Consider the following 24,310-nt stretch of genomic DNA (forward strand, 5'->3'; position numbering starts at 1 on the left):
CGTCCCTGATTGTTCAAGTTGCCTAACCAGGCCGTGATGCCACCCAGTCAAAAAACACGCTTTGATTTATGGCTAAAAATCAAAGATCAATGATTCAAATACACGTACTGGTAAAAGGTCCAGAGCGGAAAAGTTCATTAGGATAATACCCAAAAACGTATAGAAAGTCGACCACAAAGAATCGTAAAAATGAGCTAGTTAATGATACAAAATGAGGAACACACTAGTTTACAAGTAAAATGAAGGAAATGGAACTAAACTGCACTGCACTTATTTTTAAACATCCTGGACAAAAACCCACAGGTTGAACTTTCTGGCTGTTTTTTGATGATTTAATAAATCATGTAATCTAGTGCTAATTTTGTAAGTATTACTGCTATAAGATACATAGTATACAATGATAGTAGGAACAAAAACAGCCCTCCCCACCATTGAAAGCATCCACACCAGGTGCTGCCTCGTGAAGGTGTATCTATCATGAAGGATCCTCACCATCCCGCTCCGCGCCGTTTCATTGTTGCGACCATTGAGCAGGAGATACAGAAGCCCAATTCCACTCCACCTGGTCCGGGAAGAACTACTTTCTTATAACTATCAGGATATTGGACCAACCCACACAATCCCCATTCTACGACGACAACAGAATGCTACAGACCATATCTTGAACCACGTTCGCTCGAATGGTTTTTCGCTCCAATGTTTTGTTTTGAACACTTTTATTGACTTGCAGAATTTGTGTGATTTATGTATGATTTGTTTTTTCTACACCGAGTCTGTGCCTGTGATGCTGATGCGAGCAAGATTTTCATTGTACCTGAACCTCACACATGTGCAAGGCAATAAACTTGACTAGTTTTCTCCTTCTCGCATGCTAGAATTCGGAGAAGAGGATAACTAGATTACTTAAATATAAAATCAGAAAATGCTGGAAATACTCAGCAGTATCACTTAATATGAACCATCTGTTTCTCTTCCCACCGTCGCCGACTCAGCTAGTGATAATTGTCAGCATGTTCTGCTTTTACAGCATCTCCAGTCCTCCAAACCACTCCATGCCCACATATTTTACCACCAATATGATGCTTAGGAAAATGCCAGAGTGTTAAAAGGAAATGGCTTTGGGATGGAGTGGTGAAGCCATGGCAGGAGCTACCAATGATGGTAGTTTCAGTGAACTGCAACTTGCGGGGTAAGCAAGATGGAGAAAAGGAACAGAGGATCACCAGAGAGACTTGGACGTGGCTCAAGTGAATTAAAGGGCAGCTGATGGGCATGTGAGAGGGGAAGTAGGAACGGTGAATGTGACTGACGGGATTGCTCAGATGAGAGCTAGCAAGGACCTGATGGGCTGAATGACCTCCATCTGTGTCAAAATGTGTGTCGTAAGGTTTTGTTTAGGTTAGAGATACAGTATGGAATCTGGCCCTTTGACGCACTTTCACGCCGACCATCGATTAATATCAATCATTCACACTAGTTCTATTTGATCCAACTTTCACATCCACTCCTTATACATTTAGGGCAACTAAGCTACAAACCGCACATCTATGGGATAAGGGAGGAACCCAGAGAAAATAATTAGGCCATTCAGTCCATCAAGTCTACACCGCCATTCAATAATGGCTGATCCATCTCTTCCTCCTAACCCCATTCTCCTGCCTTTGTCGCATAACCTCTGACACCTGTACTAATCAAATATCTATCTCTGCCTTAAAAATATCCATTGACTTGGCCTCCACAGCATTCTTTGGGAATAAATTCCACAGATTTACCACCCTCTGACAAAAGAAATTCCTCCTCATCCCTTTCCTAACAGAATGTCCTTTAACTCTGAGGCTATGACCTCTAGTCATAGACTCTCCCACTAGAGGAAACATCCACTCCACTCCAGGTTTGTAGGTTACTTGGCTTGGTAAATGTAAAAATTGTCCCGAGTGTGTGTGGGATAGCGTTAATATGTGGGGATTGCTGGTCGGCACGGACCCGGTGGGGCGAAGGGCCTGTTTCCGTACTGCATCTCTAAACTAAACATTCTATCCAAGCCTTTCATTATTCGGGCTGTCATTGTAGTATTGTTTCTGTTTGAGCAGCAGTGTGTCGAGTGTGTGAACCAGTAGTAGAATGTGTGAAATTGCGCAGCTGCTCCCCCTGGTGGTGACCAGAGCTTAGCATCCGACTCCACCACTGAATGAGAAGAGTCACAGAAAATGCTGACTAACCTGTCTATTGTACACTTTTTGCACTAACACTCCAATTATTCTCATTCCTTCTTCTTCTCCTTGCGTATGGCATACATAGCCTAAAGTTGTAGGCCAACTTGTTCTATTTGATCTTATTAGATAGGCAGCTCTCTGTGGGGATGAGTTTCTCTCGCTAAGAGAGCACGCCAGCTAGACACAAAAAGCCAGAGTAACTCAGCTGGTCAGGCAGCATCTCTGGAAAAAAGGAATGTGATGTTTTGGGTTGAGACCCTTCTTCAGACTGAGAATCAGGGGCTAATTAAACAAGGGCCTCGACCCGAAACGTCACCCATTCCTTCTCTCCAGAGATGCTGTCTGTCCCGCTGAGTTACTCCAGCTTTTTGTGTATATCTTTGGTTTAAACCAGCATCTGCAGTTCCTTCTTACACATAACTAATTAGCCAACTAGACAACTTGCAGTAATACTCAATTTATTCTCATTCCTTGGCACTTTCCTACATAGAATATTTGGTTCAAGTACTTGTGTCTCAAATAAAGATTTCCATTGCCAATTCAGGCAGTGAATTCCCAAGTAGTGTTTAGTTTAGTACAGTGAAAAGCTTTTTTGTTGTATGCCATCCAGTCAGCAAAAAGACTATACATGATTACAATCAAGCCGTCCTCATTGTAGCTGAATATTGGAAAGGATCCAGAGATTTACAATAGCAGTTCTGGGATGAGAGAATATAGTTGCAAGGCACCTCAAATAGAGAGATTTGATAGAAATATATGAAATCATGAGGATTCTGGAATAGAATATTTTTTGGAGCATATCTCCAATCATGGTTAAAATAAACTGGCAAGGCAGGAGGAGTAAAATAAATGGAAAGGAGGGCAGAGAGGAATACTAGGAAAAGTATTTTGTATACACCACTTTTAGTTGGAATCAGTAGATTGGACAGCCATATCCTTAGGAAGGGTTTAGAGGGGGCATGAACCAAATACAGGAACACACAATTATCCCAGAATGCCAACTTGGTCGCATGGTCAAGATTGGGCCTGTTTCTGTGCTGTAGGGCTTGCTTCTGTACTGGATAGCTCAATACTGTATGTAGGAGGCAAGTTGTGGCTTTCAAGGGGGAACTGGATAACGGTACGTTGGTCAAAGACCTTGAGGTGGAACTAAAGGGTAGATATGATAGAGATCTGTCACAGACACAGTCTGCCAAACAGTCGACTTCTATCCTGCAGCCATTTTAGTCCCCCAGAGAGAGGGACACAAGCAACAGCAGACACTGGAATTTTGAATAAAGCACAAAGTGCTGCACAAGTTACTAACTGAGCACGTCAGGCAGTAACTCCGGAGAACACGGATAGGCAACGCTTTGGATCAGGACGCTTTCTTCACAGAGAGCCTGACTAGAAACATTGGCAATCAAAAGCAATTGAGCTACTCCAGCACTTTGCATTTCAGTCCCTCAGCATTGAAAGCCCAGCTCATCCATGCCTTCCTCAGTTAATCCCATTTGCCAGGTGTGCCCCTTGTCCCTTTTATACATTTCCTATCTGCATGTTTTTTAAACCCCGTACTAACAGCTACAGCTTGCTCAAGCATATATCCACTACCTTCTGTGTGAAAAAGCTGCCCTCAGGCTTCTATTGAATCTTTCCCTCACACCATTTCTTCCCAGCTGTTATCAGGCAACTGAACCATTCTATCATCAACTAGTGAGCGAGCTGACCTCCCATGTTTAAGAAGGAACTGCAGATGCTGGAAAATCAAAGGTAGACAAAGGTGCTGGAGAAACTCAGCGGGTGCAGCAGCATCTATGGAGCGAAGGAAATAGATAGGCAACGTTTTGGGCCGAAACCCTTCTTCAGACTGATGTAGGGTGGGGGGGTGGGGGAGAGAAGAGGAGGAGCCCGAGGGCTGAAAAGGGGAGGAGACAGCAAGGGCTACCGGAAATTGGAGGTCAATGTTTATGCCGCTAGGGTGCAAACTGCCCAAGCGGAATATGAGGTGCTGCTCCTCCAATTTCCGGTAGTGCTCACTCTGGCCATGGTGGCGGCACAGGACAGAAAGGTCGGATTTGGAATGGGAGGGGGAGTTGAAGTGCTGAGCCACCGGGAGATCAGGTTGGTTAATGCGGACCGAGCGGAGGTGTTCGGCGAAACAATCGGCAAGCCTACGCTTGGTCTCACTGATGTAGATCAGCTGACACCTAGAGCAGCGGATGCAAAAGATGAGGTTGGAGGAGATGCAGGTGAACCTCTGTCGCACCTGGAACGACTGCTTGGAGTCGAGGGGGAAGGTAAAGCGACAAGTGTAGCATCTCTTGCGGTTGCAAGGGAAAGTGCCCGGGGAGGGGGTGGTGCGGGAGGGAAGAATTGACCACAGAGTTACGGAGGGAGCGGTCTTTGCGGAAAGCAGACAGGGGGGGGGGGGGGGGGGGGGGGGGGGATGGGAAGGTGTGGCGAGTGGTGGTGTCACGTTGGAGGTGGTGAAAATGACGGAGGACTATTTGTTGTATGTGACGGCTAGTGGGGTGAAAGGTGAGGACTAGGGGGACTCTGCCCTTGTTACGAGTGGGGGGGGGGGGATGGGGAGAGAGCAGTGTTGCGGGGTATGGAAGAGACCCTGGTGAGAGCCTCATCTATAGTAGGGGAGGGGAACCCCCGTTCCCTGAAGAATTAGGACATTTCCGATGCCCTGGTGTGGAACACCTCATCCTGGGAGCAGATGCGGCGTAGTGTTACTTGCGAGCAGAGCACCAAGGCAAACTCCTTGTATGTGTACATACTTGGCTAATAAAATGGATTCAATTCAATCATATTGAATGGCGGTGCTGACTCTAAGGGCCGAATAGAAACATAGAAAATAGGTGCAGGAGTAGGCTATTCGGCCCTTCGAGCCTGCACCGCCATTCAATATGATCATCCAACTCAGTATCCCATCCCTGCCTTCTCTCCATAACCCCTGATCCCTTTAGCCACAAGGGCCACATCTAACTCATGGCCTACTCCTGCACCTAATAGTCTATGTTTATGAACTCAAGTACAAGGGTTGTAGGGGAGGAGAGCGCACACACTGAAGGAGGGGAGAAACACCGCAGGCCTGTAGTCCGGTCCCGGGCTCACTCGACCCCTCAGGCCCCCGGCCACGCCCACTCACCCGAAACCATGCCCGCGTCCGTCCCGCTTCTCCGCTCCGGGCTCTCCAGAGGCCGGCTCTTAGCTGACTGCCCGCTCCCACCATGTGCGCTTCACGGCGGCCATTCCCGCTGAGCTCGACCGCCGTCCGTCCGACCGACCGCTCCACCGACCGCTGGCGACGGCCTCCCACCGGCAGCGGCGCTGTAGCTGGGTGTCTCCTGCCATCGGCGCTGCTGACTGCAGCAACGAATGTCTCCCACGGGTGGCGGCGCTGCTGACTGCAGCAACGACGGCCTCCCACCGGCAGCAGCGCTGCAACTGGATGTCCTCTGCTCCACATTCCCCGCGGCCTACGTCACGAAGCGTCGGTCTCCACTTCCGTTTCCCCTATACACGCGCGCGCACACACGCGTTAACGGGCAGCAGCAGCAGCGGCGGTGGTGGTGGCGACGGCAGCTGTGGCTGAGGGGAGTTAGGGCTTAGGACAGCGAGGTAAGCTTCACACCCACCGCCGGCATCCCGCACGAAATAAATTGAGGGAGGCGGGGAAATCCCGTCGAGTTGGGTGGGTTTGGTCGCTGGTGGGGTTCGTCCAGCGGAGGCTGAGCTGAGCCGCGCCGAACCGCAGTGAGGGGGAGGGGAGAGACGGCCCAACGGTCACTGTGGGAACCCAGCGCGCGGCCCCACACTTCTTGCCGCCGGTTAATGGGAGCGCACCGCCCTGCCTGGCTGATGCATCGGCCAATGGGAGCGCCACGGCCGCCCTTGTCTCAGCCAATGGCGGCGCCTGTCTGTTCGCAGCCGCTCGCTCAGCCAATGGGAGCGCCCTTCTGTGCGCGCTCGATGGCTCAGCCAATGGGAGCGCCCTTCGGTGCGCGCTCGGCGGCTCAGCCAATGGGAGCGTCTCGATTGTCGATGTCCCAGCCAATGGGAGCGCCTCACCGCGCTGGGCTTGCGTCTCAGCCAATGGGAGCGCCCTTCGGTGCGCGCTCGACGGCTCAGCCAATGGGAGCGGCTCGATTGTCGATGTCTCACCCAATGGGAGCGCCTCCCCGCGCTGGGCAAGTGTCTCAGCCAATGGGAGCGGCTGTCTGTGCGCGCTCGTTGCCTCGGCCAATGGGAGCACATCAACTGCCGGGGTCTCGGCCATTGAAAGCGTCTGTCGGAGCACGATTGTTGTCTCACCTAATGGAGGCGCCTCGATTGCCGACGTCTCTACCAATGGCGGCGCCGGGCGGCGATGCGCCGGGGCCGATGAGGGACCCGCTCTCCACCCGGCACACGGCCCGGGCCATGCGGGCGCCCTATCCCACCCCGCTGGCGTCCCACCTCCCACAGCACGCGGACCCCTCCCGCCCGATGGGCGCACACCTCTCGGCATCTTGGTCAAGGCGTGTGCTCCTCCCGACGCCGGATTCAATGGGCGCGGCCCCTCGACCAATGGGCCCACCTGGCCCGACATCTCGGGTCGTGCATGTGCCCCTCTCGCCACCTCGGCCAATGGGCGCGCCTGTCCCGACATCTCGGGTAGTGCATGTGCCCCTCTCGCCACCTCGGCCAATAGGTTCACTTCACCCGGCATCTCGGCGAATGGGTTCGCCAGTCATGACATCTAGGTCAAGGGATGCGCTTCTCCCGACGCCGGATCCAATATGTGCGCCCCACCCTCGGTCTACGGCTCCTCGAACAATGGGTGCGCATGGCCCAACACCGCTACCAATGGGTACACCTCTCCCACCATCTGCGGTGCCTCGGTCAATGGGAAAGTTTCTCCCCACATCTCAGTCAATGAATACGCCCCTCTTGACATACACGGCACAGCGACAAATGGGAATACCCCACCCATCGTCTGCGATGCCTCGGCCAATGGGCACGTCGCACCCCTCATCTGCGGTGCCTCGGCCAATGGGAGCGCCCCTTCTGCCATCTGCAGCTTCTCAGCAAGTGCGGGTGCCCCATACACGATCTGCAGCTCCTGTGCCATTGGGTGCGTCTTTCCTTCAATCTGTGGCTGCTCGGCCAATGGGAACGCCGCTCCGCTCATCTGCGGCTTCTTGGCCAATGGGCTTGCCTCCTCTACCATCTGCATTCCCTCAGCCAATGGGAGCACCTCGCTCAGCTCCTCAGGCTCCACAGCCAATGGGAACCCCTCACTCAGCTTCTTCAACTTCACAGCCAATGGGAGCACCTCGCTCAGCTGCTCCAGCTCAACAGCCAATGGGAATGCCTCGCTCGACTCCATGGCCACTGGGAATGCCTCGCTCGGCTCCATGGCCAATAGGAGCAACGCACTTGGCTCCTCGGTCTATTGTAGAACCTCACCCATCTTCCCCAACATCTCGGCGAATGGGCTTAGTGCTGCCGGGGTCTGAGCCAATAGGAATGCCTCATCAGGCGTCTCGCTCTGCATTGCCATTGTCCCAGCCAATTGGCGTGCCTCACCCTAGGCTACCGTTATCTCTGGCATTGCGACTCAGGGGCTATTAGACCCCAAATGTTACTTGGCTACTCTGTCCTGTGGTAATTTGCTGCCTTGTGGGAATTTAGTGTCATGCAGCACAAAACCAAGCATTTGACTCAATTCGCCTTTGCTGGCCAAGATGCTCCATCCAAGCTCGTCCCATTTGCCTGCTCCTGGCCCATATCACTCTAAACCATTCCTATCCTGTCCAAGTATTTTAAACGTTGTTATTGTACCTGCCTCAACTACCTCTTCTGTCGTGGTGGGAGTAGATGGCAAAGCAATGCCTGGACAGAGGAGCGAATGGGTCAATGAGGGCACCTCTCTCTGCTCGGTCGATGTCTCGACCCATGGACGCAGTACCTAACCCTGCTGGCATCTCAGCCAATGGGGACGCCTCACCCCACCCTGCCGGCATCCTGGCCAATGGCAGCGTCATTTGTCATGGCATGTATTTTATTTCATTAACTTTCAGTCTTTAACTGAATCTCTGTTCAGCTCAATTATTGTCTACGACAGTGTTCATTATTCATGTTTTTCCTTAGAAAGACTGGTTATTTTCGACCCAAAGTTACTTTTGTTTGTGTTTGTGTATATTTTAAATGAACATTGTCTCTGATGATGTAACACTCTTAATTACACTCAATTAATGGTGGTGCTGAAGAATCTTTGTGAAGAGAATATTTTAATAGGGGAGGGTGGAAGCAGATGTCTAAAGAGATAAAACACCGTTAAAAACACTTTCTTTTCAAGGGTGATATAGTTTGTTGGAGAATCGCATTCTGAAGCTTACTGAACATGTTAAATTTGTACGTTATGTCATAATTCAATGTTTTCTGTTAGAAGTGCTTTATTTTCAATGTTGATCATTATTGCTGCACTTGTACAAATTCCCTTTAAGCAGTGATTTGCAGTGGAATTTAAATTGATTAAATTTGACAAATAATTATTTTTGTATAACAATGTATGTTAAATAGTGTTTATATTGACTGTCAATACCATTTCTGTAATTTTGTCCCTATTACAAATTTAATTGGATCTTTTCTTTCCCAGTAAAAAAAATTAAGAGTGTACTTAAATTCAGAGTTTAAAGTACTCTCTAAAGCATATACAATACACAGTTTTTAAGAGTTTCCAGAGGGGTGAATATTGACCGGATGAGATATTGTTTATGTTTGCAATCCTGTTAGCCGAATTGTTATCAACTAGAGTTTTAAATGCTGAGGAAAATGGGTGTTTTGTATCATTAGGAGAAATATTGGTTGGTAAGCACGTGACAAAAGCTTTCACGTGACAATAATAATAAACTAAATTAAACTACCTGCTAACATGTACTCCATCACCTTTAATCTCAAATATCACTGTTGACTACAAATTTATTATACTTTTGATCACCAGGGCTGTTTTGTTTGTAGAAATGCTGCCATGCTTCTGTAAATTAAGTTAATGTATTGTTTCTGCTTGAGATTAAAACAGATATCCAGCATACCACTTTGTTGCAGTTGGATATTTTAAATCTTTCAGACCCCAGAAACGTTATCATGTACTCACCACAATGAACGGGAGAATATTTGTAGAGACATTAAAGAAAATTGGTTATCCTAATGCCAATCAATTAAATGGGGAGCACTTTGATTGGTGGTTTGACATTGGCGATGAAAGAATGTTTGTAGAATGGTTCTGCAACACTGTAAATGAACAGAATGTACTATCAGAAGAAGAGTTGAATGGATTGAAAAGACTTGAAGTTGAAGATTGCCTGTTGGATCAGAAAGACTTGGATCAGGTCTTGGAGACACGACCTAAAGATGTGAAATCAAAATATGGCAACCTGGAAGAGATGACAGTTGACGAACTGGAAAGTGAAATTGAAGTGCTACAGTTGACTCGAAATATTAAAATCCAGCGACGGAATAAGCAACAACTGATGGTCACTAAAATACACCATCTGCCGATGCAGCTACGGGATCAGGAGGATGAATGTGCCCGATTATTGAGAGAAATACATCAACAACTAGTGGTTAAAAATGCCAAATTAAATAACACGCTGTTAAACATTCACAAGGAAGTTCAGGAGCTAAGTTCTGCGTATTCGAGTACTGAGGCAGAAAAGAGACCAGAGCAAGAGATTGTCTTCCTGTCACAACTTGCATTGGACCGCTATCTGCAACAAGAGGAACAATGCACCTCAGCGCTCACTGAATACACCAAGAAACAGTTTTTTCAGGGCATAGTGGAGTTGGTTGCAAGCTCTGATGTAGAAAAATTTCAGTTGGTGCACTTAACTTCTCAACCGGTACAGGGACAGTGCAACGAGGTACTCGAAGAATATAAACAACAAATGGCAAGAATCCAAGCAGTATACAGCAGTGGCCAACGGCAGTTAATTTTGGCAAAAGCGAAGGAACAAAGTACAGAGGCTAGACTTCAATACTTGGAACAGATAATTTCATCAATGCGAACAAGAAAGGTAGGATTTATCTTAGTACTGGCAAAAAAAATAGTTTAAACTGCTTTTTCTTGAAAGAGCATAATTTTTCTTTGGTGAGGTGGATGGTTCACAATACTTAAATAACTATTTAAAATTGAAATAACATTGGGTTATTGGTAGGAAAGTGGGTTACTTATGTGCAAATAAGTTCACAAGTTTGATAGGAGCAGCATTCGGCCCATCAAGTCTTCTCCGCCATTCAATTATGGCTGATCTATCTCTCCCTCTCAACCCCATTCTCCTGTCTGTTCCCCATAACCCCTGACACCTGTACTAATCAAGAAACTATCTTTTTCTGCCGTAAAATATCCATAGACTTTGCCTCCACCGCCTTCTGTGGCAATTAATTCCACAGATTCATCACACTTTGACTAAAGATATTCCTCCTCATCTCCTTCCTAAAGGAACCCGTCCTTTTATTCTGAGTTTATGACTTCGGGTCCTAGACTCTCCCACTAGTTGAACAATCCTTTTTACATCTACCCTATCCAGCCCTTTCACTATTCGAGCAATTTTGACCAGGTCCCCCTCATCCTTCTAAATGCTAATATGTTAACCCACTTATTCCTGGGATCATTCTCGTAAACCTCTGGACCCTCTCCAGGGCCAGCCCATCCATACTCAGATACGGTGCCCAAATTTTCTCACAATGCTACAAATACAGTTTGAACAGCGTCTTATTAAAGTCTCAGCATTACATCCCTGTTTTTATATTCTATAGTCCTCCGATATAAATGCCAGCGTCGCATTTGCCTTCCTTACTACCGATTCGACTTGCAAATAACTTTTGGGGAATCCTGCACCAGCACATCAATACTACCTGTTTTTTCCCCCACCTATCTGCGTATCATCTGCCAATTTGGCCACTAAACCTTTTAATCCCCTACTCTAAATCCTTGATATACAACATGAAGAATAGTGGCCCAAGCACTGACCCCTGCCGAACATCTGTAATCAATATTTATATGGAAGCTTTAGTGTGGACATAGAGTGCAATTGCAAGCAAGTTAAGTCCGATTGAAAATATTCATACAGAGAAATCAATTAAAGTTGTGTTCCTGGCCTGAAACGTTGCCTATGTATTCCTTCCGCAGATGCTGCTTGGCCTGCTGAGTTTCTCCAGCACTTTATATCTTGCTAAATTTTCAGGTTGATGTTTTGACAATTTTTTAAATTAAATTCTGTTGTTCATAAGTGATAGGAGCAGTATTAGGCCATTCGGTCCATCATGTCTACTGCACCATTCAATCACGGCTGATCTATCTTTGCCTCTTAACCCCATTCTCCCATCTTCTCCCTATAATCCCCAACACCCAGAGGATACCTATTGTATCAGAGGTTATCTGCTTCTCAATCCATTCTTCTTCTTGCAAATGGTGTGCACAGCCTTAAGTTGCGGGACAACTTGTTCTATAGACAATAGGTGCAGGAGCAGGCCATTTGGCCCTTCGAGCCAGTACCGCCACTCAATGTGATCATGGCTGATCATCCCCAATCAGTACCTCGTTCCTGCCTTCTTCCCATATCCCCTGACTCTGCTATTTTTAAGAGCCCTATCTAGCTCTCTCTTGAAAGCATCCAGAGAACCTGCCTCCACCGCCCTCTGAGGCAGAGAATTCCACAGACTCACCACTCTGTGAGAAAAAGTGTTTCCTCGTCTCCGTTCTAAATGGCTTACTACTTATTCTTAAACTCCCCCAACATCGGCAACATGTTTCCTGCCTCTAGTGTGTCCAAGCCCGTAACAATCTTACATGTTTCACCACGTTCTGTTTGATCTTATTTGATTGTGCACGTCGGGTTGATTGCATTAGTCGAAAACTGGGCAGACCACGTGAAGGTTGCAATTTCCCACCCCTGTCAATCTATTGATGCTCTGGATTCCAGGTATCTTCCACTGTCACTTCTGTTAAAGCCTCAGCTCCATTCTTGCCAAAGCACCTTCAACTCTTTTTTTAAGTTATATTTTGGTTCATGGCATCATTGACTAGGACCTCATTCACTGTTCATCTCCAGTTATCCATGAGAAGGTGGTGGTGGTGAGCAGCTGTTTTGAACCACTGGTGTTGCTTGTAAAGATAATGTCACGGTGCTGTTGATCAGTGATTTTCAGGATTAATAAAGCAATAATAAAGGACCGGCAATCTACTTCCAACTCTACAATTTGAATCTACTACCCTTGACCCCCTTGGTAGGTTGAGATGCTGTTGGAGTTGCCTAGGTGGGCAAATCAGTGCATTTTATAGTTAGCATATTCAACAGGTGGTAGACCGAGTGAATATTTACGGTGTTTGATGGACTGCTAGTCAACTGAGTGGCTTTCTCCTAGATGGTGTTGAGTGTCTTGAGAATTGTGTTGATGCTGGAAGTGGAGAGTATTCCTACAGATTTCTGATGTAGTTAATCGAAAGGTTTTTGGCGGTCAGGGGTGAGTTATCTACTGCAAAAACACCCCTGTTCTGATCTATCCAGCTGAAGGACCAGTTAAGTGTTCCATGGCTCATCTTGGAGCAGAAAATAAATTAAGGGAAGACTTGTGGAAGGTGCGCAGAATTGAGAAGTTTTGACTGAGCAAGTAAGAGCAAACTAATTAGGGATGTCAATCCTCATACAGAGCTGTCAAGTAGTACAGATTTTCCGTATTTTGTCCGGAAATGTGATCAGAATACGGATGTACGGATTTGCTTTGTAAAATACGGATTTTTTAAAAATCAGCCCGACTTCCTGTTTCATCTTGCTGCTTAAATGCAAGGATATAAAAAGTCATACTGTGCCTCTAAAAATTATAGCAGGTTAAATCTATTAGTATTTTAAATTTAAAGATCTGGATGATTATTTTTGTACGCTTTGATCTGCCTGTCCCGCTCCAGGTTTAAACAGCGCTGTCAGTTTAACACGTGGGAATTTAACGAACAGCGCTATAGGTTCTAAAAATAGCGCTCCCATTGGAGCACTATTGCCTTTATACATAGCGCTATGGGCTTTACACATAGCGCTATGGGTCACAGACTGTTAGAGAAGGGAGTGGGAGGGAGGGAGGAAAAGGGAAGGAGGAAGGGTGGGAGGGGGAGAGGTAGGGAGAAAGAGTGAGAGGGAGGGAAAGAGAGCGAGGGACAGAGCGAGGGAGGGAGGGGGAGGCTTCCTAAATGGCTTCCTCATCATCATCTGGTGCTAAAAGCAGGAAGCAGCTGTTCAAACAGCAGTATACAAAGAGATGGCAATGAATGCACTGTCAAGTAAGGTGCGTAGAAGACATGTCAATTGATAGCAAAGTTATGTATTCTTGTACTCTTACATGGGTATGAGCACAAATAAAAAATAACATATTTTTCAACAAAATGGCCCCACGTAAAAATTCTGATTTCCTCAGCAAAATACTGATTTTCAGGTACTAGAATACTGAAATGCTCTGACAAAACTTGGCAGCTCTGCTCATATGGTGTAGATTTGAGTTATAGAGTCATAACGAAATACAGCGGGTAAACATTTTCCCTAATATAAGGATATGGTAACATTGGAAGCTGACCTAAGAAGATTCACAGGACTAATTTCTAAAGTGAAAAAGTTGTCCTTTCAATGGAGGCTATACAGTTTTTTGTATTTCTTGGAGTTTAGAAGAATGAAGGGTGATCTTACACAAACGTTTAAAATCCTATGGGAGTTCACTGGTCATTTAAACTGAAGGTGTGCAGAAATTTCTTCTCTTGGAGATTAGTGGGTCTCTAATTCTCTGCCTCAAAGATGGTGGAGGTCAGATCATTAAATATGTTTACGGTGTTGATAAGTATTCGAAAGATCGACAATTTGAGGATTATGGGGAACTGGTACAGAAAATGAGTTGAGAACAGCATAGATCAGTCATAATAATATTAAATGGTAAGGCAGGTTTGAAGGCTACACATAGTGGGAAATTTACAGTGGCCAATTAATCCTACAACTAACACCTTAGGAACAAGGGAGTAAACTGGAGCATCTTGAGGAAACCCTTGTGGTTGTAGGGAGAATGTGCAAACACTACCTGCTGTCAGGATTCAGCCCGGGTCTCCAGAACTTAGGCAACAACTCTGTGCTGCGTCACTGTGCTGCCTGAATTTATGTTTTTGTTTGTCATTGTGGAGAGGATGTGCATGGCAATTAATTGATTTGCATCTGAGGCAGTGCCTTTCATAACACCAGCAGGTCTGAGTGCCAATCAGCTATTTTCTTTAGTAAAACCCATCTGCTGGAAGAATTCAACAGGTCGGGCAGCATCTGTGGAGGGAAATGTGCGAATGGAACTTGGATGTTGTGAATGATATGAAGGGGCTGTGCTTGAAAAATTATGATATAATGCTACGGAAAAAAATGTATCCATACTAGTTCAGAATGCACAGTTTGAATGGCCACCAGAAATGAAAGAGTAAAAATGTTGCCAGAAAGAATGAAGAAAATGCAGATAAACTGGAAACGACAAAATTTAAATAGAGAAACATGGGACTGCAGGTGCTGGTTGACAAAGAATATACGAAGTGCAAGAGTAACATAGTGGGTCAGGCAGCATCTCTAGAGAATATGGATAGGAGACTGTTCAGGTCAGGACACCTTTGGACTGATTCTGACAATTTAGACTGATTCTAAATTGACATTTTTGTCATTAATATTTGACTTTTTTCAACAGCTGACTGATGATGCAAATGGTATAAAAGCCAAGAAGAGTAGTTTGGCCAAAGAACTAACTTCAATAAATGTCCAAATAGAACAACTGATTAACGAGGAGCTTCCTGATCTAATTGCCGAGAACGCACAACTCTTAAATATGCCAGTTGTGAAAGGTAATTTTGACCTGCAGATGTCTCGCCAAGATTACTGCACCTCCAAGCAGGATGAAATTGCAAGTCAGCTGATCAAACAGAAAGCTCGATTTGAACTACTTCAACTCGCATATGAAATGGAACTGTGTAAACATAGGGAAACCCATCGGCAGCTCGAGAATCTGGCTAAGAAACTTAATCAAAGCAGAGAAGACGTTGTGAGGCGTTTGGAGATGATGTCTGATAAGTCTCTATTGCCAAGTAATAAACAACAGACCTTAATTGATTCAAGTGATACCACTACTGCCAGGTAGGAAGATCAAAAATGTACATTTTTGTGCTATTCTATGTCTAATCTGTAGCAACTGCAACGCAGAGATTGAGTATCAAAATGCCACCCTGACAAATTGCAGGAATGAGCAATATGACTGGCTATTCATAGCTTAGTAATGCAATGTCAAGTAACTTGTGGGTTGTTACTAAACGTTAACTGGGTTGCCCACATTGTGCTCTGATAGATTTTAACTATCACTGGTTATTATTCATTGCCAATATTATGACTTTGAAAGGAAGGGATTGATTAGAGATAGTCATCATGGCTTTGTTTATGGAAAATCCCATCCCATGATTTTTTTTGAGGTGGTAATAAAGTATATTAGTGAGTGGAGTTGGTAGATGTCATGTAGGTACTGCTTGGCAAGTTGGTACAAAGTGTTGGAGCCCATGGAATCTGTGGCAGGCAGGCAGGCAAATTGGATACAGAAGCAGCTTGGTAAATAGGAGATAGAGGGTAGTTTTTCTCATTGAAAGATTGCAGTGGTGTACTACAAGGATCATTGCTCGGACCTTTGTTTGTGATATACATTATGAACTTGGATATGAATATAGAAGTTATATGTGAATATGTTTGTAGATGATACCTAAATTGGTGGTGACAAAGGTGGTGAGGTAAGTTATTTAATATTCTGGCATGATATGGTTCGGCTAGAAATTTAGTCAGGACAATGGCAAATAAAATTTAATCCTGCTGAATGGGATGTGATGCATTTTGGGAGGGTAAGTGAATCAGAATCAGATGTTATTCGCCAAGTATGTTTTGCAACATACGAGGAATTTCACTAGCCAGGTCAGTCATACAATTAAAAGCAGACGCAAACACATTTTAACATGAACATCCACCACAGTAACTCCTACACATTCCTCACTGTGATGGAAGGCGAAACAAAGTTCAAGTCCTTCCCTTGTGTTTTTCCTTGGTCGGGGGCCTTGAGCCCCCGTTACGGGATGATCTTGACTCCCGTAGCCGGTGGCGTTCGGGCCTTCCGCGTCGAAGTCGTCAGCTCCCGCATCGGGGGGTTATCAGTTCCCCCGCGCTGGGCCATCAAACCTCGCGTCGGGGCTGGTCGAACCGTCTGCGGTGTTGGAGCTCCCGACTTGTCTCTCCCGAAACTGCGAGCCCTTGATGGTAAGTCCGCAGGCCGCGGTGGGAACGATCCCAGGCATGGGATCCGCTCCGATGTGAAGTCCGCGCCCTGCGGTGCGGCTCACGACCGTCCGAGGCGGCCTCCAGCTCCAGCGATGGTTGGCCGAAGAGCCCGGAGAATGTGATCCGAAAATTGATCACATCTCCGGGAAGGTAGGAACTTGAAAAAAAGTTTCCCCCGATTTCTCTCCCCATTTCTCTCCCCTTCTCCCCCCATTTCCCCCACATAAAACAAACCGGAGTACATAAAATCAAACTTTTAACAAACACTAAAAATAACAAAAGATGAAAAAAACTAACAGACTGCCGGCAGGGCTGGCCATCTTCCCGGCGCCCCTGGTGGTCTCTTCTATTGCTATATGCTATTCTATATCTAATCTGTAGCAACTGCAACACAGGGATTCAGTATCAAAATGCCACCCTGACAAATTGTAAAAAGATTTAATAGAGTTGTGAGTCTGGAATTTCCTGCCTCGGAGGGCAGTGGATACTTTCAAGAGAGCTAGGTAGGGCTCTTAAAGATAGCAGGGGATATGGGGAGATGGCAGGAATGGGGTACTGAGTGGGGATGATCAGCCATGATCACATTGAATGGCGGTGCTGGCTTGAAGGGCCGAATGGCCTACTCCTGCACATATTGTCTATTGAATGTAGGATCTATACAGTAAATAGTAGTGTCCTAGGCAGTGTCAATAAACAGAAGACATCTTGGGTTATAAGTCCATCGATTACTGAAGGTGGCAGCACAGCTGGGCGGTGAGGAAGGACGGGATGCAAGCCTTCATCAGCGTGACATAGTTGTCATGTTACAACTTTTTCAAACATTGTTAGGCAATGGAGACACGAGGAACTATAGGGTAGATAAGGTGGTTAAATGGGGTTTTGGCATATTGGCCTTCATCAGTCAGAATATTGTGTATAGAAGTTGGAAGGTCATGATGCAGTTATATAAGACATTGGTGAGGTAACATTTAGGATATTGTGTTCAGTTCTGGGCACCCTGTCATGAGAAAAAAAATTGTCAATCTGAAAAGGGTACAGAGAAGATTTACGAGGATGTTGCCAGGACTTGAGGGTCTGAGCTATAGGGAGAGGTTGAGTAGGCTGGAACTCTATTCCTTGGAGTGCAGGAGGATGAGGGGTTATCTTATAGAGTCATATAAAATCACGAGAGGAATAGATTGGGTAGACGCACAGAGTCTCTTGTCCAGAGTAGGGGAATCAAGGACCAGAGGACATAGGTTTTAAGTGGAAAAAGATTTAATAGGAATCTGAGGGGTCGCTTTTTCACACAAACGATGGTGAGTGTATGGAATGAGCTGACAGAGGAGGTAGTTGAGGTGGGGACTATCACAATGTTTAAGAAACAATTGGACAAGCACATGGGTAGGGCAAGTTTAGAGGTATATGGGCCAAACGCATGGGACTAGTGTAGCTGATACATGTTGGCACCAGGTGTGGGCCGAAGGGGTTGTCTCCACGCTGTATGACTATGACTGATCTGCAGATGTTGGTATCTTGAGCAAAACACAGTGCTGGAGGAAGAAGAAGGGTCCCAACCAGAAACATTGTCTGCCATTCCCCCCTTCAGCACTTTGTGTATTGTTTAGGCCATACCTGCAGGAGGTGATTATGCTGCATTTTAATTATAAGAAGTGACTGGATAGATTTAATTTGTTCTCAAATTCAATTAAACCTCAACCGAAATGATTCTCTTTTAATAGAAAGGTATGAATCCTACAATATTTTTAATACGTCACCAGTTTATTTTACACTGATAGGTTACTATTGAAATTCTACTTGATAGGATGTTCAAATTATCATGTTAATTTATGAATAGTATTGGAAAATGAATAGTTTTCTTTTTAATTGAGGCTTTTCTGTCATTCAATGAGATCATTGGTGCTCTGCAGCTAGCTCCACATTCTTCTCCCATGATTAATTGAAAACAATTATTGAAAACCAACTCTTTGATTTAGCCTTATCCATCATTGCAGAAAAAAAGTTAATCTTGTGTAATCCTCTGCCAACCTAGTGTTATTTGCTTCATCCTGGCACTTTCATCAGAGTTTGAGAGAAATTGTGTAACGATACCAGGAGGCACCATTGTTTCACTTCCAATAATAAATTCCAGGCCATTGTTATTTCATGCAGTTTTTATTTCATGAGTTGGTGCATATGTTGGAGTTGTTCCTTGATTTTATGTATTATCTTGCTGAAACGCAGCATGCAATGTTGTTGAGTTATTTTCATCATGTCTAGCTATAAATGTTTTTCCTTTCATTCTTTATTTCAGACTTGCTGAGATTTTAGTGGGAGATGACGAGCAGCAGCCGTTCAAAACATACAGTGGTCTAGAAGAGGGAGCCAAAAAGCTTCAGAAGGAAGTAGTTTGTTTAAAGGACCAGTTAAATGCAACAATGCACAATCAGTCTTTCCTGCGGTCAGCACTAGAATCTGACATCGAGAAACTTCAGAGTGTTATGTATACTGGATCCAAGCAACTTTTACTTCACTCTGAGGTAATGTACTTCTTTCACGTTGTTATTCTGTTTGTATTTCTTCATTCAAAAGCTGCCATTTACATTACAGTTTGCACACTGCCACAAGCCTACGTGGGAATTATTTATTGTAGCTTTACACTTAATTTGGCAGAATGGATGTGAATTTGCCGTCCCTTTTATTGTCACATGAACCAATAAAATTATTTTTTGCATACAGTACAAGTGTATAGAAATAATGCACTGAGACAGTATACAAGGGTCGACATATTTGTCACCATTTACTCCAGTATTTTGTTTTTTTCCTTGGTAAAACAACATCTGCAGGTTCTTGTTTCTGCAAATAAATTAACCATTAAGTTTTTCTCTAAAACACACCACCAGAAACAGATAATTCTCTTCATTTTTCATTGTCAAATTAAAAAGTATTTAAGTTTACGCAGTTTGTCAGGTTTGTGGCCTTTTTCAAGTTGCAGTAAGTGCAGGGTTCCTATCCTGACCATAAAGGCCCATTGTGCTGGAGGTGTTGCAAGGTTGAACTGGCCAAGCATAGCCATTGATGTCCTCCACTACTGTTCCACCGCTCTGTACAGCTGCAGGTTGCGTCCTGTCCGGGCACTCGGCCTCTGAGTGAGGCGCACGATTCAGCAGAGCCGCAGGCTGCTGCAGGGCCTCTAACTAACGTAAAAATGGTAATTTATGCTGACACTCGCTCTTTTGTTATCCAACCCTGCATCGGGGCTGGGTTACATCACCCTTCAACGCAATTAAGCCTTAACTTTTATGTGCTGCTATATCAAATGTCTTGAAAATCTCTTTTAATGCATATACTGCTATCCTCTTATCTGCCTTGCTTATTACAGCTTAAAAAATTACTTCTGTTTTTTATACACCACTAGACTAAGTGGGACCCGTTGGGTCCCAGCATCACATGGGAGGGCTGGTCACCAACGCAATATTCCACCTCCACCAATTCCAGCTGTCTGTTTTGTGAACACAAACTTGTTAAAAAAGGCGAGGCAAACAATTGGGCTGCAGACACCCGACAACCAAAATTCATTTTGTGAACACAAACTTGTTGAAAAGGCGAGGCAAACAATTGGGCTGCAGACACCCGACAACCAAAATTCATTTTGTGAACACAAACTTGTTAAAAAGGCGAGGCAAACAATTGGGCTGCAGACACCCGACAACCAAAATTCATTTTGTGAACACAAACTTTTTAAAAAGGGTTGCAGCCACTTTACAGCCGCATCGAGGGGACTCACCGTGGAGTAGACGTGCGTTCAGTGTTATTCGCAGTTCAGAGAGCCGTGACCCTCTCGCTTCCTGGGTCTGGCAGAGACTGGGTGAGGCACGACACTTCCTGGTTTTATAGTCCCTCCCCCTGCTGCCAGCAGGGGAAGCAGAGAGAATGGGGAATTTTGTAAAAACATAAATATCTCTCTCATTTTTCATCGACGGAAAAAATCCTCCGCACTTATATGGTGGAGGGGGGCTCTGAGCGAGGTGGCCAAAAATGACGGCCGTAGGTGGCGGCGTTCTCTCGGAAATCGCAGCACAGTCGGCCAAAAGCGGTCAAGATCAGAGATTTAGTAATATAGATTTAACTTTCATAAAACTGATTATTTTTCTAAATGTTTTCCTTTTCTCTTAATAATTGATTTAAAAATAAAAATTGCAATAATATTTAATAATAGTATTTAATTGTACAATAGTAGTTACCATTGTTACCAATTTAAATTTGTTTATTTTGTAGGAACTGTCTGAACCTCTTCGGAAATTGGAAAGTCAATTGCAGAGACTACCCCAAATCATTGGAAATATAGCTGATGATATCAAATCAAAACATAAAATGTTGTCAAGCAACTCCATTTGTAGAGGCGAGAGAAGTCTGTATGTCCATTTCTTTCAAGATCCTGATCAACTGAAGAAGATTGTGGAGGATTTTGAAAGGAAATTTCAGACTCGCAGCATCGGATTGGACAGCTGATGAGTGACCATCAAGTAGAAAACATGACAGAGTGTGAAGGCCCATCTGAATAATAACTTCTCTTAACATGATCAATTCTGGTTATTTGCATAGTAATGTACATTAGAAAACTGAAGCAATCCTAAGTTTGTATCCCTCCACCCAATCATATGATTTCTTTATGAACTTTTTTTTTCAAACGGCTTTTTGCCTGAAATGTATATAATTTTAACTCTAGTTGATTAAATTGCAACATTGGGCATATCTGTACTGGGCAGAATTCAGTTCTGACATTGAGACAATTTTTTTTTGTTTTGTGGTTAACAATTTTAGATAAATAAAGTATTTCAATCAGGTTACTACATCTTCAAATATTCATCTTTTTGGTGACTATTTTGGTAAAATAAATATGGCATTACATTCTGCTTTTCCTATTCTAAGATGCATCGCAAAAAATATTTGACAGTCAATAGATTACTGAAGTGTTTTGCTGTTTGTAGCATATAGGACTGAAGCTTGCTTGCAATAATTTTATATAAAGGCTGGAGGTGCATATTGACCAAAATAATATAGTAGCACAGTGGTTGTGTTATTGGGATTGGATTGTTGAACCAAAGACAATTACATTAATACCTGGGGGAAATTTTAAATTTGTTAATTAAGAAAGTGTTTAGTATAAAGCAATTGAATTGTTTAAAACTGATCATGTTTTAGGAAAAGAACTTGCACTTCATTGTCTAGTCTTTGTTTCTCAACCACCAATGTGGCTAACAACCTCCCCGAATGGCCTACTAAATCATTTGGTTCCGAGGTAATTTAGGGTGGAGGATAAATGTTGATATGTGAACAAACAAATAAATAATAGAAAATGATTATTTGGAAGTTATACCATGAACTTAATTTGGCCATATTGCACTGATGGCTCAGTGGTGATTCTATGCAGAAGTGCTGGCTACCAGTAGTGTGCAAGTTGGCATGTTCTGTACTTCTATACGTGTGGACGTACAGAATATTTAACCTGCACCATGCTATAATGCACTGTTCCTGGATGTTGAATACACTCATCGGGCTCCATTAATTTTTAAAGTTTAGTATGGTGTTAATCTCGCAAAAAATAGCAGGGTGCCCAAACCTACATGCAATACTCCCAACTGTGACCTCACCAACATTTTGTACAACTGTAACAAAGTCCTGAATTCTATACTCAATTCCCTCACTGCTGAAGACCAGTGTGCCAAAAGTCTTCTTCAACACCGTTTCTTCATTTAACACAACTTTCAGGAAACAATATACTTGTTCTAGATCAATCTGCACTCCGATGCTCCCCCGGGCACTACCGTTCACTATGATGGTCCTTACCTGCTTTGATTCCCATCTCACAGTTGCCTGAATTAAACTCCCATTTGTACTTGCCCAGCTGATCCCGATAATCTGCTGAGTTACTCCAGCACTCTGTCTATTTGTAAACCAGCATCTGCAGTTCCTTGTGTCTAATGTAAGGATGTTGTTGCATTCTGAATTCATTATAAACTTCAAATTTGTGAAGTCAGTTCGGAGCTGGTGCTATTTGTTCCAGGCATCAAACCCCCCCCCCCCCCTATCTATTAGTCAAATGGATGTCTTCACAATGGGGAAATAATTGTATTGTGATTTTAGTTTATTCAGAGAGCAGCCAGTTCTTTCTGGTTGAAGACATAATGGACTCAAGTTACCATAGGTAATTTTGCATGGTTGGAGCTCTTAACAGATGTCCAACTGTGTCCTCAGAGAGACATGCCGGATTAGATCGTGCCTGACTTGACCTTCTCATTTTTGCTTCTTGTGGAATCCCCAAACCTGCTCCAAACTCGGGAGACCCCCTCCCCCCCGCCAAATATCCTAGTAGTTATAATCCATCCAGGTGCAAGCAATGGAAACTGAGCTGTCAGCCAAGGCTGGGTTAATGCCATTTTAATACCCACCTCAAGACCAAGAGAGCTAGCCAGCAAATTCTGGACATGAATTGCTGACGACAAAAATGTCCTTGTTTCAACAACTTCATGTCTTCAGGTCTTCATATTTTCTGTCATTGGTGCCTAGTTTTGCAGGTGGATGGATCTGTGCTGAGCAATGCTGCAAAATTGGCTTTGTTATAGAAGACAGGTTGGTGGTGGGCAGGTGTTGGTGGTTTAGGGATGTCAGACCAGAGGAGTTCTGAAATGATAAGTACAGGAACCTCTGCTGTATCTAACAATTTGTTGAAAATGTAGGTAGTCTGATGAGTTACTTGACAATGCACCAATTTTAATGTTATCTGCAGATTATGAAGAAGGTTTTATAGGAAGGAACTGCAGAAAACTGGAGAAAATACTCCAAAGACGTACAGGTTTGTAGGTTAATTGGATTGGTGTAAATGTAAATTGTGTGTGTAGGGTAGTGTTAATGTGCAGGGATCACTGGTTGGCATGGACTCAGTGGGCCGAATGACCTGTTTCCCCGCTGTATCTCTAAACTAAAAAACTAAACTTATTTTAACAAAAAGGAATGGGTCGAGACCCTTCAGACCGTGTCTCTATCTTTGTGAAGCAGATTGTCAGATGATACAGTATCAGAGATCAGTTGCAAATCTGGATGGAGAAATGGCAGATGGAGTTTAATCTGTACAAGTATGAGGTGGTGTATTTTCGAAGGTCAAATGTAAGAAGAAAGTGTACAATAAATGGTAGAACCCTTAACAACAATATTACGGGATCTTGGAATTAGCTCCCTGAAAGTGTCAACCCAAGTAAATAGGGTGGTTAAAAACATTTTTGTCTTTAGTTGGGGGCATTGAGTATAAAGTTGGCAAGTCATAATGCACCTTTATATCATTGGTTAGGCCAAATTTCGAATGATATTCTGCTCTGCTTGCTGCCTTGCAGGCAGACTGGAGTGAGTGTAGTAGTTCACCAGGATGCAAACAGCTGCAGATGCTGGTTTACAAAAAAAGACACAAAGTGCTAAAGTAACTCAGCGGGTCAGACATCCTGGAGAAAATTGATACGTCAAAAGGGTTGCTTATCCATGTTCTCCAGAGATGCTACTTGACTTGCTGAGTTACTCCAGCACTTTTTCTCTTTTTCCCACTAGGATGTTTCCTGAATTGGGGTGTATTTGCTATAAGGAGAGATTGGACAAACCTGGATTGTTTTCTCTGGAGTATTGGAGGCTGTGTGGGTGCCTGATAGAAGTATACAAAATTACGAGGGGCACAGATAAGTTAGATGACCAGATTTTGTCTCAGGATTGAAATGTCTATTG

At 44.4% G+C, this 24,310-nt stretch overlaps 2 protein-coding genes across 4 annotated transcripts in view; one reads left to right on the forward strand and one right to left on the reverse strand.

The window, feature by feature from the left end:
- LOC116971310 (PRELI domain-containing protein 1, mitochondrial-like) overlaps window positions 1-5,634 on the reverse strand; it is a 32,505-nt gene extending 26,871 nt beyond the window's left edge. Inside the window, exons 1-2 of one of the 2 annotated variants that reach the window (XM_033018392.1) lie at window positions 5,613-5,634; window positions 5,353-5,516 (exon numbers count right to left, since the gene is read on the reverse strand). The gene's annotated coding sequence lies outside the window, so the exon portion shown is untranslated. Of the gene's footprint in view, window positions 1-5,352; window positions 5,544-5,612 lie in introns of those variants that run through there. The other variant, XM_033018391.1, reaches the window with a different exon arrangement.
- Window positions 5,635-5,700: 66 nt separating this feature from the next.
- Window positions 5,701-21,401, forward strand: haus3 (HAUS augmin like complex subunit 3). Of its 2 annotated transcripts, XM_033018390.1 has the most exons (5): window positions 5,701-5,825; window positions 9,261-10,264; window positions 14,943-15,385; window positions 18,855-19,080; window positions 20,819-21,387. In XM_033018390.1, exons 2-5 carry the CDS (start codon window positions 9,350-9,352, stop codon window positions 21,050-21,052), a joined length of 1,818 nt encoding a protein of 605 aa, XP_032874281.1. In that variant the 5' UTR covers window positions 5,701-5,825; window positions 9,261-9,349; the 3' UTR covers window positions 21,053-21,387. The 2 variants fall into 2 exon arrangements, with proteins under 2 accessions (XP_032874281.1, XP_032874280.1); XM_033018389.1 differs by having other exon boundaries at window positions 5,708-10,264; window positions 20,819-21,401.
- The last annotated feature ends 2,909 nt before the right edge of the window (window positions 21,402-24,310 follow it).

Source organism: Amblyraja radiata, chromosome 3 (assembly GCF_010909765.2).
Source record: "Amblyraja radiata isolate CabotCenter1 chromosome 3, sAmbRad1.1.pri, whole genome shotgun sequence".
Lineage (NCBI taxonomy): Eukaryota > Metazoa > Chordata > Chondrichthyes > Rajiformes > Rajidae > Amblyraja > Amblyraja radiata.